This window comes from Melospiza melodia, unplaced genomic scaffold, assembly GCF_035770615.1.
Source record: "Melospiza melodia melodia isolate bMelMel2 unplaced genomic scaffold, bMelMel2.pri scaffold_91, whole genome shotgun sequence".
NCBI lineage: Eukaryota > Metazoa > Chordata > Aves > Passeriformes > Passerellidae > Melospiza > Melospiza melodia.
Genome location: NW_026948805.1, coordinates 1,199,500 through 1,217,609, shown reverse-complemented (window position 1 = coordinate 1,217,609; position 18,110 = coordinate 1,199,500). Strand labels below are relative to the sequence as shown.

Below are 18,110 nucleotides of genomic sequence, written 5' to 3'. Positions count from 1 at the left end.
AGAAATGGCACAAACAATGACATTTCTTTGGGGACAATATTAATACATGTAATAGAGAAGGAAAAAACCCACAAACAAACCTAAAAGAAGTATCAAAGATAACTTTTATTACCAGTGATTTTCAGAAATTTTCCAGCAGTTTAATGTTCCTAAAATCATCCAATCATCAGACTCCTCACAGCAGCCTTGGGCTCCTGGTTCCTCGGGCTGCAGATGAGGGGGTTCAGGGCTGGAGGCACTACGGAGTACAGAACTGACAGGGCCAGATCCAGGGATGGGGAGGACATGGAGAGGGGCTTGAAGTAGGTAAAAAATGAGGTGCTGAAGAACAGGGAGACGACAGCCAGGTGAGGGAGGCAGGTGGAAAAGGATTTGTGCCGTCCCTGCGCAGAGGGGATCCTTAGCACAGCCCTGAAGATCTGCACATAGGAGAAAGTCATGAACACAGAACAGCCAAATACTAAACCGCCACTAACAGCAATCAGCCAAAGTTCCCTGCGGTAAGAGTAAGAGCAGGAGAGCTTGAGGATCTGTGGGATTTCACAGAAGAACTGGCCCAGGTCATCGCCATGGCAGAGGGGAAGGGAAAATGTATTGGCTGTGTGCATGAGACTAGTGAGAAAGGCACTGGCCCAGGCAGCTGCTGCCATGTGGGCACAAGCTCTACTGCCCAGGAGGGTCTCGTAGTGCAGGGGTTTGCAGATGGACACATAGCGCTCGTAGCACATGATGGTAAGGAGATAAAACTCTGCTTCAATGAAGTACATCAAGAAAAAGAGCTGAGCAGCACATCCTGAGTAGGAGATGTCCCTGGTGTCCCAGAGGGAATTGTGCATGGCTTTGGGGACAGTGGTGCAGATAGAGCCCAGGTCAGTGAGCGCCAGGTTGAGCAGGAAGAAGAACATGGGCGTGTGCAGGTGGTGGCCGCAGGCTACGGCGCTGATGATGAGGCCGTTGCCCAGGAGGGCAGCCAGGGAGATGCCCAGCAAGAGGCAGAAGTGCAGGAGCTGCAGCTGCCGCCTGTCTGCCAATGCCAGCAAGAGGAAGTGCCTGATGGAGCTGCTGTTGGACATGTGCTGTGCCTGCACATGGGGACCTGTTCATGGAGAAAGGACAGTGAGAAGTCAGGAGAGGCTTCTTTGAGCCAAACCTGGGTCATTCCCTATAGATTGTCCCACTGGGACTCACCCAGCCTTGTTCCTGCTCTGGGAAATCCTTCACCCAGGTCCCTGCCTGAGTTCCAGTTGTGCTGGCTGAGTGTGCCAGGAGCAGCCAGGGCTTTGCATGGGGGCCCTCAAGGAGCCATCTCTGCCCCACTGCCCTGGGTTTGTGGCCATGGGGTAGAGGGACAAGGCTGGATATTCAGTATTTGTCAGGGGAATCACTCGTACTGCTGACATACTATTAGCATCTGCACTCCCAGTTGTAACACAAATAGATGGCAGGAGTTGGTTTTAGGAATTATTTTCCTATCTACCAATCATTCCTGGCTCTCTGAGGTCAGAAATCCCCAGCATTTCTGCTGCACTCAGAGTTTGCCACTGAGAGATGTGAGAGGCAAAGGATTTCCTGTGGCTGAAGGAAGGTGAGGGGCTGGATGGGCTTGTTCAGAACCTGCCCTGGCTTTGCACCTTTGGCTGCAATCAGAGCACAATCACACTCCCTGGGTCACCCTGGGACAAACCAGACCCTGCCCAGAGCAGAGGGATCCCTGAATGTCTTGCCCTCTCTCAAGGTCTCTGGGCAAGATCTCAGCACCCCCTTGTGCCAAGGACACTCACAGCTCCCTTGGCAAACCCAACAGCATTTCCTCAGCACTGGCAGCTCTGCCCTTCCCCGTGGGACATTAAGGGAACTCCCAGAGGCTCTGGCACAGATTTGCACCCAGGAGGGCAGCTCAGAGCTTGGAAGGGCACAGCAAGGAGATCCCTGGCAGTGCCCATGATGGGATCTCAGGGATAGGGCTCAGCTCATTCCCCTTTCCCATGGACTGCTTTGCTCACAGCCCCACAGATGCCAGGGAATCTTGGACATCCCATTCCTATGGACAGCCCTGCCTGGCAGGAATGCCAAGGGCAGTGCCTGACTCAGCTGCTGCAAATGCCAGAGCCTCCCTGAGAGCAGCAGGTAACAGTGACAATATCAGGGCAGGGCAGAACCAAGAGAAGATGTTGTGGTGCTGTCCCTGAGAGGGCAGGGCAGAGACAGCCGGGCACTCAGGACACTGTTCCCGTGCCCAGCTGTGCCCGGCACCTCCCACACACCAACAATGCTCCCCTGCCCCCAGCACTGCTCTCTTCAGCCCCCTCTCCTTCCCTGAGCATCTCCCTGGGCCTGGACATTCCCTCCTGAGAGGAGCCTTGTCCCTGCCAGCGCTCACAGAGCCCATCCCAGCCTGTGTGCCCTGGCCAGGGCCCTACAGAAACCTGCCCGTGTGCAGGGCCCTGGCTGGGGCAGGCTCTGTGTGCAGCTGGGCAAGGGCAGCTCAGGAGAGCCCTGCTGGGCCCTGCAGAGGTGATGCTGCTGCTGTCCAGGGCTGAGGAGTGGCTGATGGCCCTTTGGGAGGCTCCCAGCAGAGAGACTGATTAAATTTACAGTTCTGCAGTCCCTGTAAAAGATCAAACATTACTTTGATGATTCTGCTGTGTCCCTTTCAACTCAGAATCTTCTGTGATTCTGGGATTACAATTCCTGCTCTGCTTCTCTCATCCCCCTGTTGTCTATAATCCAAAGAGAGAAAAAAAAAAAAAAAAAAAAAAAAAAAAAAAAAAACAAAAAAACCCTTGCTACAAGTGTTAGAACAGTAAAGTAAAAACCAGATATTAATTGAAAGCTTCTGGGTGTCCCAGTGGGGATGGGTCACACCCAGGCCCTGATTTCAACAATTTATTGAGATTGATTAACTAGGATATTTAACAGGAACATTCAATAAGAGATTCAGTTGCCCCAGTTACACACCTCTGGCTGAATCCATTGGAGTAGGTCCAAGGGCTTCTTTGCCTTAACTTTTTATAATGACTGCTCATATTCTGCTCATTCTCAAAACCCAAAATGTTCCTATATGTCCAGTTCCTAGAAGACTACATAGTATTTCAGGACTATATAAAAGAATAGGACTATACAGCATTTTAGGAATATATTTAGACTGTCAGGTTATTAAGAGAAAGGTAAGAAAACATACTAGATTTAATTCAGGATTAAAGCTTTTATAAGAATATAATAGTGGTTTAAGAGGTTCAAGAGTTTAATAAACTAAGGATTATAGTATTGTAAATATATAATAGTAATTTAGAGAGCTATAAACATATAAAATGTAAAAAATACAAAAATCTTTTGTCATCACTCCAACGTTTCCATCCTCTCCAAGTAGGAAATTGAAAACACTCTCAGGAAAGCTCCTGATCTTTCCAGCAATCCCAGGCTTACCTTCTTTGGGAAGTGTCCTCTGGAGCTGTGCCCAGGCACAGCAGGGAGCAGCCCTGCCCCACCCAGCCCCTCTCAGCAGCAGCCCCTGCCCAGCTCAGGGTGGCTCCTTCCCCCCACAGCTTCTCCCCAGCGCTGGGAGCAGCTGCCAGGGCTGGCTGAGAGCTGTCCCTGGCAGGCAGCAGAGTCCCTGCCCCAGCACAGTGCCCTGGGCTGCAGGACCCTGCTCTGCAGGACAGCCCTGGGCACCCCTGGCTGCAGCCCCGGCTGCTCAGCCCTGCAGCAGAGCCTGGCAACAGGAGCTGCCTTGGGCTGTGCCTGGGCTGGGGCAGCAGGGAAAGCCAGCCCTGCCCTAGTGCCACAGCCCTGCCCTGGAGCAGCTCTGAGAGTCCTCCTGAAAGGTCCTCAAAGCTGTGGGATGTGCCAGCTCCAGGAGATCCCTGCAGGAACTGCAGCTTCTCTTCCCACAGCCAGGGAATTACTGTTTCAAACCTGGAATGATTTCTGCTCTAGTGAGCCCTGAGTGAGCTCTGCTCTGTGCTCCCAGCCCAGGCTGAGTTTAACCCCTCTGTGCTGTGCCCAGGGTGGCTGCAGGCAGTGCCCCAGCCCTGCTGGGCTGTGCACAGGAGCTGCTCCTGGGCAGAGCTGTCTCTCTGCAGCGCTGCCCTTGCCAGGAGCTGCCTCTGTGCCATGAACCTCTGTGCAGGTTTTTCAAAGGACTTTGGGTTTGGCTTTTCCCTTGGAGTCTCTGAGTGGTTTGTGCAATCATGGCCTCCAATTATCTGCTGTAATTAGTCCCTGGAGAGGCTTTGTCAGTAACAGCACTCAGTGGGGCTCATTAATACTTGAGGGTACTTCATTTATTGTAAGGTAGTTGGTGTTTTCCCTTTGATACAGACTTTGTGAGAGGTTTGTGCAATCATGGCCTCAATTATCTGCTTTAACGAGTCCCTTGAGAGCTTTGTACTGAAACTTAGTGGGGCTCATTAATACTTTGAGGTACTCAAGGTTTTTAAAGGTATTTTAAGGATTTAAGGATACTTTTAAGTACTTTTAAGGATTTTCCTTTCCATACTGAGTCTCTGAGAGGTTTTTGTGCCGTCCTGGCCTCCAAATCTCTCCTCCAAAGAGTCCATGAGGAGCCTGTGTTGAGGATGGACCTCAGTAGGACCCATTCATGCTTTGAGACACTTTGGGTGTTTCCTCTGACTTTTCCTCCTGGAAAGGTGTGGTGGTTTGACCAGGAAGAAGTGGGAATTCTGGGATGCTGTGGTCAAACCAATGGGTGCTTGGATTTTGATATTGGCACCTGGTGTAGCCAGTGGGGTTTTGGACACACCTCTGAGAACACACAGGGGTTAAAAGCAGAGCTTCGGCCCTGGGAGTTCTCTCTTGGGACTTCGAGGGACGGAGGTCGGATCTCCCTTCCCCCGTCCAGCCGCTGCTGCTGGGCGGGAGAGGGGCAGCCATGTGGTAGGCCTGGGCCTGGACAGAGATGGGAGGTGAGGAGGCCCTGGAGGATGGAAGGGTGGAGGAGCCCCAAGAGACATCAGGCAGCCATTCCCCCCCCGGAGAGAGAGAGGGAGAGCTGGCGACAACGAATGTGATAGCAGCCGGCCCAGGAGGAGAAAAGGGGGGGAATGCAGCGAGGGAGGAGGTGCCCGGCCAGCCGGAGCAGCAGCAAGTGTGGGAGTGCCGGAGTTCTGGGACAGACAGAGACTGAAATTTTTAACCCCTTTCTTTCATGATTGGGACCTTCCAAAAAAAATACTGATCCTCCTCGGAGCTGAATAAGACGGGAGATAAGAGATGAGATGAGACAAGGACCTGGCCCGAAGGACGTGGAGAAGGCTTGCTGAGTGGAGAGAGAGGTGATTGGAGTGGCCTTTTGGCTGGACTTTTCTTGTGTAGCCATAGACTGAACCAGTTTTATTCCTGTGACACAGAGACTGCATTTAGGGGGAGGCAGTGCCTCAGAACCAGGAGGGTTCATTGTGGGGACCCCTCGGCCCCTGGGGTTGGATAAAAATGGGGGGGACAGATGTCCCAAAGCAGAGACTGCGCCTTTTTGGAGTGAGACAAGGCATCCTTAAAAGACAACTCTAAAAGCAGCTCTGGTCCATGCCAGTGGTGAGAGCACTGAGCATGGAAGGAAGATGTTACAAGCGGCAAAAGGACTTTCCGGGCAGTGCCGAGTGACATGGAAGCACACGAGGTTTCAGCGTGTTTCCAGGGGAAGCCTATGGTGCAAGAAAGACTCCTCTCCTCTTCATGGACTGAAGTTTGAATATCCAAAAGGGTGATGCCAGACTGGGCAGTTGGTGATTTTTGGGGGAATGTATCGGATTGGGAAAATTTTGGTGGTGGGGAGGAGGAAAGTGTTTTTTGTAAGGTTTTCAATCTTTTTTCTCTTATAGTTTTTGTTCCGTCTTTCTTTTCTTGTAGTTTAGGTAATAAAGTTTTCTTTATGTAAAAGCTGGAGCCTGCTTTGCTTATTCCTGGTCACATCTCACAGCAGACACCAGGGAGAAGGTATACTCATGGGGGCTCTGGCTCTGCCAGGCCCAAACCATGAGAAAAGGTTTGTGCCATCTCCTCTCAGGCCATGAGGTTCCAGTGCTCAGATCAAAGTGCACCACAGGGCTCATTAGGATCAAGCAATTCCTGACAAACCATGGCTCTGCCTTGTTTTCCCTCTGCTCTCATGCAGTTCATCAGGAAGGTTTCCTTTTATGTTTTGGTTCTCCAATTTGAGATTTCTTGGCAAATTCATCAATTATTGTGGTGTGTTCAGTTTTGGCTGATTACCAGTGCACTCGCTAGAATATACTTACTCATTTCCTGCTGTGAGAGAGGATTAGGAGAAAGGCAAAACAGGCTCAAAACTTTAAGAGTGTATAAAGAAAAGTTTATTAATAGCAACTAAAAGAAAGAGTAATAAGAATGTTGGGATCGGCGGGAGAAATGCGGCACGCAATATGAATGATCAGCAAATCTCGAACTTTATTGATAGGCACACATCTTTATGTCGGTGTTAATGAATCTCATACATATTACAAAGGCCAGCTCACTATTGGCTAGTAACTTATCAGCCAACTACGCCTACTTCTGCATTCTTGTGGATATTTTATTGAAACTTTTCTTTGTATTTCTGCCAAAGATGTTCTCCCCTATCCTGTTGTTGCACCAAGGGCACAATGTCCTTGCCTGTTATTGGACACTGACTCCTGACTCCTATATTGTTGCCTTCAAGCTTAACCAGCGGCATTATGTCGACGTGACCTTTCTCGGCTAGCCAACTGTCCACAAAGCTCTCCACACTTCCCCCGTTTTTCTGTTGGACAAGCATAGTCTGATTAAATGCAGCAGATATCATCCTTTGCACCATGTTCTGTAAGCACATGCAAAAACATGGCAAAATTAACACTACTAACAGAGCTATAATGCCCACTATAATGCCAGCTTTAACAACAGAACGTAACCATGATCCCAGGCCTAACGATAAGAGCCATCCATCAATACCGAAACCTGATTCTACCTGTAAGTTTCCAATTAACCTTCGCAATTCAGCGAGCTGGGTATGGATGGAGACTGCGAATGGTCAGAAAGATTCAAGAAACACATGCCCTCAAATTCTTCACAGCCATGGCCTTGTGCAAGTAAAAGAAAGTCAATCACAGCTCTATTTTGAAGCAGTGCATGACAAATAGAATCAATATCAAGCAAAAGGCTAGAAAGTGCCAAAGAGGTGGCATTGGTTTGCTTTGCAAGCCAGCATCCCAACTTATTTAGGGCACCATAGGCACCTGCAGCTGCCACCCCTGGAGCCAAAAAGGATGCTGCAATTATGGCCCCTGGGGACCAAAATTTTACATCGTCCCTACAGTCAGCAGTAAATGCATGGATCATTCTCTTATGTCGATAACGGTGGCGGCTCATGTTTAATATCATGGACGTATTGGGTGTAAGCAGAGACAGCCGTCCAATTGTACATGGCCCCCCCACACAGCATCGATGGGACACCAAGCATGGTCCCCACAGATTAAGAAGTAACCTGCTGGCAGTTGAATAGGGTCATTTGATGAGATTGACACTTTCCCTGTGGTATAATTGCACCCAGCTGTTGCATTACGGTACACAGCCATGCTGGAAGTTACAATAGTGGAATGGTTTTTTGCTGAAAACTGGCTTCTATGGTTAAAATTAATACATGCATCTGCCATCACTGAACCTAAAAGCTCCAATTCTTGGGGTTCCTGTGGTGCTACGGGGAGGTGAGAAACCCATTGGTCCCAATTATCTGCAGTTGTCTTAGGATTGTCAGTTTTGCAGGTGGGTACACCTGAGGGACATGGCCAGGGATCTGCTGGTAGTCCTACTAAGCAAGTTGTGGATGGATTACCGGGAGGAGATAATGACAGGCAAATAGCCTCCTAGTTTGTTAAGTTTGCCAGGATAACCCAAATATTAGTCTTAGGCTGAGGTGGGGCCCATGCATGATAAGTTTTCACCTCTCCGGCAGCATCTGCACTGTCTGCTAAGAGGGTGAGGATCAGCAACATAACAGCATAAATGTGCCACATCACCCTGGTCTCCCCAGGCGCTGTTTTGAACCACCCACACATTTGGTAGATAAACTTGTTTCCCACAAGTCATTAAGAATGTCTCTCCTTTCCCCTTCTTTCTCCTTGATCTGCCCAGATTTAACCTCTTTAGGTCTCTCAGACAATTGTCCCACGCTTGGTTGAGATCTTGATCTGCAGAAATCGGACCTATTATACTTGTTTGTGAAAGGGGAATACCCCTACCACACTTAGTCTGTAAAATATGCAACTTGGACTGTCCCAAAGCACGTTTAACTAAATGCTGGGTTTCCCACCTAAACCATGCAATAATTTTCTGTTCTGGTGACTCATACAACTGTAACCCTTGGCAACCAGGTAATCCTGTAAAGGCCCGGAGTTCTGCTTGCCAGGAGCCGAACCGCCAATAAAATCCACAGTTCCTGCACCACAAATAAGGTAATTGAGTCTGATGTAGCCACTTAGTTTGCTGACAGCCCCCACAGAAAAACAATACCCATGCAGCACACTGTCTATTATGACAATTAATACAAGCTTGGTCCCTAGGCCCTCTAAAATCAAATGTAGAAAGCGCTTGAAGCAGGCTTAGTATATAATCTAAGGATTTACACCGATCAATCGCTCGGTAGATAGCCAAACTACACTGTCCTTTCAGCTTAAGAAGTATTGGTCGAAGGATGATCAACAGCTTCGTCTCTACTCGCTGACAGTCTTCTGCGCTCAGTTGATGGAGTTCTGGTGGTTCCATCTAATACAGCTGCTCGGGTCCATTTAGCAGGTACCCATAAGGATCCTGTAGGGGTAGAGACACAAAGATGTTCTCGGCCCAAATATAACACCTTAGCAGGACCTTGCCATTGCCCTGTTTTAGGATCTCTGTATTTTACCCATACGTCTTGCTTTACACTCTCTTTCTCCTGTACATAGTGGTGAATGTGAATTACAGCAGGCACCTTGCTTTCCCCAAAAACACACAAGTGATTTAAAACAAATAAACGCCTTAACAATCTTTCTTGCAGTTCTCTAATATCCATGTATTTACCTAGATATCTTTTCAAGGTACCATTAGCTCTTTCTACGATTGCTTGCCCTGTCGGGGAATTAGGAATGCCTGTCACATGTTCTATCCCCCACATTTGCATGAACTACTTTATTCTTTTGCTGCAGTAGGCAGGCCTGTTATCTGTCTTAATACACCATGGCACTCCCATTACAGCAAAGCAGCTGCTGAGATGCCTCTCCACTTGCCCAGCTTTCTCACCTGTCTGTGCTGTGGCCCATATAAAATGACTATAGGTGTCTATAGTAACATGCACATACTTCATCCTTCCAAACTCAGCAACATGTTTGACATCCATTTGCCAGGTCTCATTTGTACTCAACCCTCTTGGGTTAACTCCCAGACCTAACCCGCAGACCCCATTATGATGACTACACATGGGACAGGCTTTGACTATTGCCCGTGCCTCGCCCATAGATATCTGAAATTCTCTATGGAGACCTTTTGCATTTTGGTGAAACATGGAATGTGCCTCTCTGGCAATAGTCTGCCTGGGAATTGTAGTAATTTGTGTGATTGAGACTAGTTTATCTGCTTGCACATTACCCTCTCCTAGACCAATATCCCATTTGTGACTTCTGATATGGATAACAGAAAAGGGATGTGTTCTCAGCTTAATTGCCCTCTGTAATTGAATAAACAGTTCATGTAAGCTCCTGTTTTGAACCTCTTTTATAGGCGTCCTCTATTCACTCACACACTCATGCAACATACAAAGAATCTGTCACTATGTTGAGGGCCCCCGAAAAATGCATCATGGCCCATAAAACAGCCAATAGCTCCATCATTTGTAAAGTATCCGACTTGGAAGCCTGGAGAATCTGATGGTGCCATTGTCCCTTTTCCTGCCAGGTCACTGCAGCAGTTCTTGATTTTCTTCCTGCATCCGTGTAGGCTGTTATAGCATCCAACAGGGGCTTCTGTGATCTTTTTGGGCATTGAATCCAACCCCACCGCCCTATCCAGTTCAATGGTATATTGGGAATATCATCAGTGGCAATCACGCTTCCAGCTCCCAGCGGTGCCTCTTGTAATTCCATATTGTTTATCAGGTACCAGGTCAATGTATCTTTCTTCATTGGTATCCGTATCTGATCAGGCTCCTTTCCCGTAATCTGTAATGCACGTTCACGACCCTTCTTAAGCAGGTCAGCCAAAATTTCAATTTTTTGAAGAAGGGTTTTATGCTGTTGAAGTGGAGGAGATATCCATTCTAAGGCCCAAGCCTCCCCCATTTTTCTGTTTTGCTGAATAAGTGCACCCAGTAAAAATTTAGTTCCACACCAAACTGTCAGCTGTATGGGGAGGTTAAGATCTCGTCTCTGGACACTGCCCTGTGTCACACAGTCCAATATCTGCTGAAGTGTCTTAACCTGCTCAGAGGTTATATGGACAGGTTATGCTGGGTCAGTCCCTTTTAGTAAAGGTCGAAGTTCATCTAACAACTCATTTGGGATGCCCACAATAGGGCGCAGCCATTGCTGATCACCAAATAACTTTTAAGCATCATGCAATGTATGTATTTTAATTTTGAATTGCAATTTCTGGGGGGTAACAACCTGATCAGTAAGCGTCCATCCCAAATATTTCCAGGGTGCAGATAATTGAATTTTTTCAGGAGCTGCAACCAAGCCATGTAGTTCCAGGGCCTTATGTATTTCTTGAATTTGTTGACCTGCAAAAGGTTGTGGCTGCACAAATAAAATATCATCCATGTAATGATAAATGGTTGTTTTGGCCCAGACCTGTCGCAAAGGTTGTAAAGCATTGTCAACATACAGCTGACACAAGGGGGCGCTGTTGCGCATTCCCTGTGGGAGAGTAAGCCATTCAAATCTCTTGTCTGGTTCTTCCCTATTTAAAGCCGATAAGGTAAATGCAAACCTCTGAGTGTCTCGAGGGTGAAGAGCAATAGTAAAAAAGCAGTCCTTAAGATCCACAATTAACAGTGGCCAGTACTTTGGCAACATGGCTGGGTTAGGCAAACCTGGTTGTAAGGCTCCCATAGGCTCCATTTGTTCATTTACAGCCCATATATCCTGTAGCAAACGATACTTTCCCGACTTCTTTTTAATAACAAAAACAGGGGTATTCCATGGGCTTACTGACAACTGTAAATGACCCTGCTCATATTGTTCTTGTACTAGTACATGTGCTTGTTCCAGACTTTCCCTTTTTAATGGCCATTGCTTAACCCACACTGGTGTGTCTGTGTTCCAAATGAGTGGGATTGGGAAAGTCCACACAATGGCCATTAGCCCAAAGAGTACTCATTTGTCAGCACTACCCCCATTTGAGCAAAAATGTCCCGACCAATGAGGCACTGCACAGTAGGAGGCATAGGCACAACAGAGAAAACACTCCGTAAAATTTTTCTGTCAATACTTACTGATAACATGGGTGATTTCCTTGCAAGCGTTAAGCCTCCAACCCCGGTAACGGCTACTGTGGTGGGCTGTAACGGCCAGTTGTGGGGCCAGCAATCCGGGCTGATAATGCTGGAGTCTGCACCAGTATCTAATAAACCTTCCAAGGTTTTCCTGTCACCCTGATACTCTATCAATACAGGAGGTTTTGGTCGAATGTTTAAGTTCATTGTTAACAGAGTAAGTCCTCCATTGGAGCCAAAGCCCCGTTCCCCCTGGACAGTGATTGATGAGGGGGTAATGTTTTAGTCATTTGTTCCAATGGAACTAATTGAGCTATCCTCTGTCCTTTCTCGATTCATATCGGTGGAAAAGGAGCGAAAGGGCCGCTCCTCCGTGTGAATCCTCTGGTGCCTGACAAGATGAGAGCTGGTCTGAAACCTCTTCCTGCATTTATCACACTCATAGGGCTTCTCCCCAGTGTGGCTCCTCAGGTGGTAGATCAGGTGGGAGCGCTGGCAGAAGCTCTTCCCACACTCTTCACACTCGTAAGACCTCTCGCCAGTGTGGATCCTCTTGTGGACAATCAGGTTCGACTTGTGGGTGAATCTCTTCCCACTTGGGGCACTTCCAGGGCTGCCCTTAGTGATGGCTCTGTTGGTGTCTGGTCAAGTTAGAGCTCTGAGAGAAACTCTTCCTACGCTCAGAACACTCGTAGGGCCTCTCCCCGGAGTGGATGCACCAGTAGCTGATGAGAGCAGTGTTCTGCTTGAAGCCCTTCCCACAGTCAGGGCAGTTGAAGGGCCTCTCATCTGTGTGAAGCTGCTGGTGCAGGAGGAGAAAGGAGCTGGTCTGAAACCTCTTCTTGCATTTAACACACTCATAGGGCCTCTCCCCAGTGTGGATCCTCTGGTGGCCAAACAGGTGGGATTTTGACATGAAGCTCTTCCCACACTGCCCACATTTGTAGGGCTGTTCCAGCCCTGTGTGGACTTCCATGCGGCGGGTCAGGTGGCTTCTCCTCTGGTAGCTCTTCCCACATTCCCCACACTCAAAAGGCCATTCCCCAGTATGGTTTCTCTGGTGGATGGTCAGTTCAGAGCTCGTCCTGAAGCTCTTTCCACCCTCTGCATACTCATAGTTTTGTTCCTCCGTGTGGGTCCTCAGGTGGGCAGTCAGGGTGGAGTTCTGGGTGAAGCTCTTTCCAAACTCAGGACACTCGTAGGGCCTCTCCCCGCTGTGGATGCACAGGTAGTGATGAGGCCGGAGTTGTACCTGAAGCCTTTTGCACAATGGTGGCAGCAGAAGGGCCTCTCGCCTTTGTGACTCTGCTGATGCCTGATGAGACAGGAACTCATCTGAAACCTCTTCCTTCATTTATCACACTCGTCGGGACGTTCTTCTGTGTGGATTCTCATGTGGCGGATCAGGGAGGATCTCAGGGAGAAGGTCTTCCCACATTCTGAGGACTTGTGGGACTCCTCCCCCTCCTGGAGCTGCTCATGGATCCCCAGCTCTGAGCAGCAGCTCCCTCCCTGGCCCAGGGTGGGCCTTTCCCCCTCAGATCCCCATGATCGGCGTTTGCAGCCCCTCCTCGTAAGGGATCTCTGGGGCTTTTCTTTTCCCTTTGATTCCTGTGCTGTGGAGCTGCACAAAACAGCCTCTTCTACAAGGTTCTGCTGTGGGGATTTGACCTCCCTGGTCTCTGGCCTAAGCTTCTTGTCTGGGGAAGGAAGGACAAGGAGAAGATGGGATTTGCCTCTGTGCCACAGGGAAGGACAAGGAGATCCTCCCAGTGCGTCCCCAGCAGGACAGCTTTGGCACCAGGGTTGTCCTGCAGCCGGGGGCCGTGCTGGGGTGGGAGATGGAGCAGGAGAGAGGGGGAAAGGGGCACTGACTTCCTCCTCACCTGCCTGGGGCTCCTGGGCCATCTTCTTCCTCAGGGCGTCCTCCTTCTTCATCGGGCCAAGGTTTGGAAAAAAAAAATCCTGGTTTGGGGGAAAACAAGGGCTGAATGTGTTGGGTTTGATAGTCCTGTTGCCCAAGTGCAGCTGGAGAAGTCAATGCCCCTTTCAGCCTTGAGGGGCCTGGAGCCCACTCATCCCCAGCCTCCCCCACCCCTCCAGGCAGCCAGTTTGTCTCCCAGCTCCGGGATCGCCCCTCTGCGCTCTTCCCCACTCCAGGGCTCCCGAGCTCCCGTCTGCTCTCCTGGGCATCCCCCAGCCCGAGATCACCCCTGTGCCCATCGGTACCAGGCGAACGTGAGGCTGTTCCCTCCACGGGAAATTAACGGTTCAGGTTTGAGGTCCTGCAAGAGTCAAAGATCCCCTGCCCCATGAAAAAACCCTCCCAGAGACCCCCCCAATGGATCTGGTGCACGCTCCCCCTCCCCACTCACCTGTGGCTTCTGGAGGGGGCAATGCAGCAGGAGTCGGGGGAGCTTCAGCCTGAGCGGCAGGGGAAGGCGGCGGGGAAACCAACGTGGTTGTGCTGCTCCTCTTCCTTCTGCTCCTCCACTTACTCCTCGTCTGTTTCTCCTCTTCCTTCCACTTTTCTTTCACTCCTAGACCGGCCCAGGCAATGCTGACACCCAAAAGCAGCCACGCTCTGCCCTGGGCGGGTTCGGAAACAGCATGGCAGTAAAACTGGGGAGTGAAATGGGAGCATTGGGAAAGATCATGAGAGCAGCGGGAAGGAATTGGGAGCGCTTTCCCTGCCAGTCCCGCTTTTACTGGGAGAACTGAGAGGGAACTGGGAGCAAACAGCACTCGGAGGCGGCTGCAGCCGGCAGCTAGTGGGGCCACGATAGAAGGCCTGGTTATGAGAATAAGAGAGCGATCACTCGCTGGGATTGGTGGGCGGGAGCAGCGCGGGGTTTGCTCGGTTATGTGAGGGCCGGGAGGGGCCGGAGCAATGGCGGCGGCGGCCGGTGAGAGGGGACAGGGAGCGGGAATGGGGACCGGGAGCGGGAATGGGGACGGCAATGAGGACAGGGAGTGGGTATGGGGACAGGGAAGAGGCATGGGAATGGGGACATGATCGGAAATGGCACGCGGAACTGGAATGGCACAGAGAATGGGGACAGGGACCGGGAATTGGAATATGGGTATGGGACAGGGAATATTGAAATGGAAATATGGGAACAGGAGTGGGACCGTGAATAACAGAAGGGGAACAGAGACTTGGAATATGGGAGACAGATAGGGAATGAGACTGGAATGAGATTCAGGCTGGGATGGCAGCGGAACGGTACCAGGGTGACATGGGAATGGGTGGGTGAGAGGGGGTGACAGCAGGGAGAGGGGGATCCTGAACAGGGACACTGGCAACCAGGACAGAGGGACATGGAGACAGTTCCAGGGCAGGGGGGCCTTGATCAGCTGTGCCACAACTTTCACCAGGGTCCCCAAGCACTTTTGCAGCTACTGGGCCTGTTCTGCCCAAAGCCCTGAGCAACCCCCAAGTCCCTCCCAGGAACGCCCACCTCCCTCAAACCCAACATGCCCCCCGTCCCCTGGCAGATCCCCCCATGTCCCCATCAATGGCTTATTCCAATGTCTTTTTTTTTACCCTAGTTTTGTGTGTTTTGAAGGGACCAACAGAAATGAAAGGAAAATCCAGGCCACGGGGTGCAAGGAAGATGTGAAGCAGCTGGACAGGTGGTTTCTAAAATGGATAACCAGCAACAGGAATGGCCTGGGCTCTGCTTACCGGCGTTTCCTGGGGATTACCCAGGGTGGATCCCTCTGTGGTGGCTGGAGCTGGAGCAGTGCAGGAAGGTCTTCCTGCACTTGGGGCACTCACTGGGCTGCCCTTAGTGCTGGCTCTGTTGGTGTCTGCTCAAGATAGAGCTCTGAGAGAAGCTCTTCCCACACTCAGGACACTCATAAGGCCTCTCCCCACTGTGGATGCGCCGGTGGGTCACGAGGGTGGAGTTGTCCCTGAAGCCCTTCCCGCAGTCAGGGCAGCGAAAGGGCCGCTCCTCCGTGTGAATCCTCTGGTGCCTGACAAGATGAGAGCTGGTCTGAAACCTCTTCCTGCATTTATCACACTCATAGGGCTTGTCCCCAGTGTGGCTCCTCAGGTGGTAGATCAGGTGGGAGCGCTGGCAGAAGCTCTTCCCACACTCCCCACACTCGTAAGACCTCTCGCCAGTGTGGATCCTCTTGTGGACAATCAGGTTCGACTTGTGGGTGAATCTCTTCCCACACTCGGGACACTCATAGGGCCTCTCCTGGGTGTGCATGTGCTGGTGGCTGACAAGGGAGGAGTTGTACTTGAAGCCTTTCCCGCAGTCGGGGCAGAGGAAGGGCCTCTCCTCTGTGTGAGTGCGCTGGTGCCTGAGGAGATCAGAGCTGGTCTGAAACCCCTTTCTGCATTTATCACACTCGTAGGGTTTCTCCCTGGTGTGCCTCCTCATGTGGACAGTCAGGTGGGAGATCCGGCTGAAACTCTTCCCACACTCCTCACACTTGTAACACCTCTCCTCGGTGTGCCTCCTCAGGTGGACAATCAGGCAGGAGATCCAGCTGAAGCTCTTCCCACACTCCTCACACTTGTAAGACCTCTCCTCGGTGTGGCTCCTCAGGTGGACAGTCAAGTTGGATCTCCGGCTGAAGCTCTTCCCACACTCCTCACATATATAGGGCCTCTCCCCCGTGTGGATTTTCATGTGGCAGATCAGGTTGGATTTCTGGCTGAAGCTCTTCCCACATTTCAAGCACTTCTGGGGCTTCTCCTTACCCTGAAGCTGCTCGTAGACCACGAGCTCTGAGCTCCAGGCGCCTCCCCGGTCCAGGGTGGGCCTTTCCCCCTCAGATGCCTGAGATCTGCGTTTGCAGCCCCTCCTTGTGTGGGATCTCTGGGGTTTTTCCTCCCCGTTGGATTCCTGTGCTGTGGAGCTGCTCAAAACAGCCTCTTCCACAAGGTTCTGCTGTGGGGATTTGTCCGCCCTGGTCTCCATTCTCAGCTCCTGGTCTGGGGGAGGATGGGATTTGCCTCCGTGCCACAGGGAAGGACAAGGAGATCCCCCCAGTGCGTCCCCAGCAGGACGGCTTTGGCAGCAGGGTTGTCCTGCAGCCGGGGGCCGTGCTGGGGAGGGAGATGGAGCAGGAGAGAGGGGGAAAGGGGCACTGAATTCCTCCTCACCTGCTTGGGGCTGCTGGGCCATCTTCCTCTTCCTCACGACCTCCTCCTCTTGCATCGGGCCAAGGTTTAGAAACAGGAAATCCTGGTTTGGGGGAAAACAAGGGCTGGGCGCGTTGGGTTTGATGGTCCCGCTGCCTGTCTTGGTGTCTGCTAAGGAAGGCAGAGCCTCCCTTAAAATTGAAAATGTAAACCCCCTCCCTCCAAAGTACTATAATTTTGAAATTAAGGGGCTCTCAGGGAAAGATATGGAAATAGGAATAACAGTTCTTTGCTAGGAAAAATAAAATGAAAAATGTAATAGTAGAAAGAAAACCACTGACAGAGTCAGAATCCAAGCTGACACCCTGTTAGTCAGGGTGTTTGTTGCACTCCAATTAAATGGTGGCTGCAGTCCTCCTGCAGGGACAGATGTGGTTCTGTTGAAGCAGTGGTTCCTGCAGAAGGGTGTAGTTTTCCTCCAAAGGTCCAGTGGTGGTGTAGATAGGTCTGGTCTTCCTCGGCGAATCCAGTGGAGAAGAAAAGCTGCTCCTCTGGGAATCCAGTGGAGAAGAAACGCTGCTCCTCTGGGAATCCAGTGGGAAAAGCCTGACTGTGGTGTTCCAAATCTCTGATTATATCCAGGTGGGAATGCCTGGCTCCTCCCCATGGGTGGAACATCTGCCAATGGGGTGAGGTAATTTTATCAGTCCTGCAGTGAGGCTCAATGGCCCATTAACAGAAGATATCTCCCTGGAGGGCTTGTGGAAGAGATAAAGAAAACTGCCCAATTAACAGAAGATAACTGCCCCACCTCTAACAGATGGCAATAGAATACATACCCACATCTTGCATTTCCAACCTCAGACACTCTCCGTTGCTCTCAGTAGCCCAAAGTGTGATCCCAGTTGCTCCCTTTTAACAGCAGTATGATCCCAGTAACTTCCAATATGATCCAAGTCATCTACCACTATTCCCAGTATGGTCCTAGTATAATCCTAGCTGCTTCCAGTCCATCCCAGTATGGTCCAAGCTGCCTCCAGCTACATCAACACAATCAGTCCCAGTATGATGCCATTTGCTACCAGCGTGCTCCCAGTTGCTCACAGCATCTCCCACTCACTCTCAGAATGATCCCAGTCATTCCCAGTATATCACATTAGCCCCTAACATGGTCTCAATTGGCCCAGCAGGTTCCTACTCACTTCCAAAATGATCCCAGGATGATCCCAGTACAGCCCAGTCCCTCCCAGTGATGCCACTCCTGGCATCCCCCAGCCCTGTCTGTGTTCCCCCCTCCCAGATTGCCTGATAGGAGCCCCAGGGGCTGGAAGGCCTCAACCAACATCCCCAGCAAGCCCCAGTGTGGATGTGCAGCCTCCAGTTTTCCCAGTCTGCCTCTCCTTCTCCCCAGGCAGGGTTCTCCTCCTCCTGCTCCTCCCGGCCCCAGTGGGTGGGAGCAGCTGAGAGCCCCGCACTGCCGAACCCGACCTGTCCCGGCTCCATCCCCGCTCCTGCCGCGGGCTGCGAGGGCTGCAGGACCGGGGCAGGAGG

At 50.8% G+C, this 18,110-nt stretch overlaps 1 protein-coding gene across 1 annotated transcript; it reads right to left on the bottom strand.

Annotated features, from left to right (window-relative positions):
- Positions 1-15,324: 15,324 nt before the first annotated feature.
- Positions 15,325-16,140, bottom strand: LOC134414036 (zinc finger protein 436-like; the record flags this gene model as incomplete). The annotated part of the gene is made up of 1 exon (XM_063148032.1): positions 15,325-16,140. A coding segment is annotated over one exon (816 nt), but the record flags the coding sequence as incomplete, so codon positions are not given.
- Between the last annotated feature and the right edge of the window lie 1,970 nt (positions 16,141-18,110).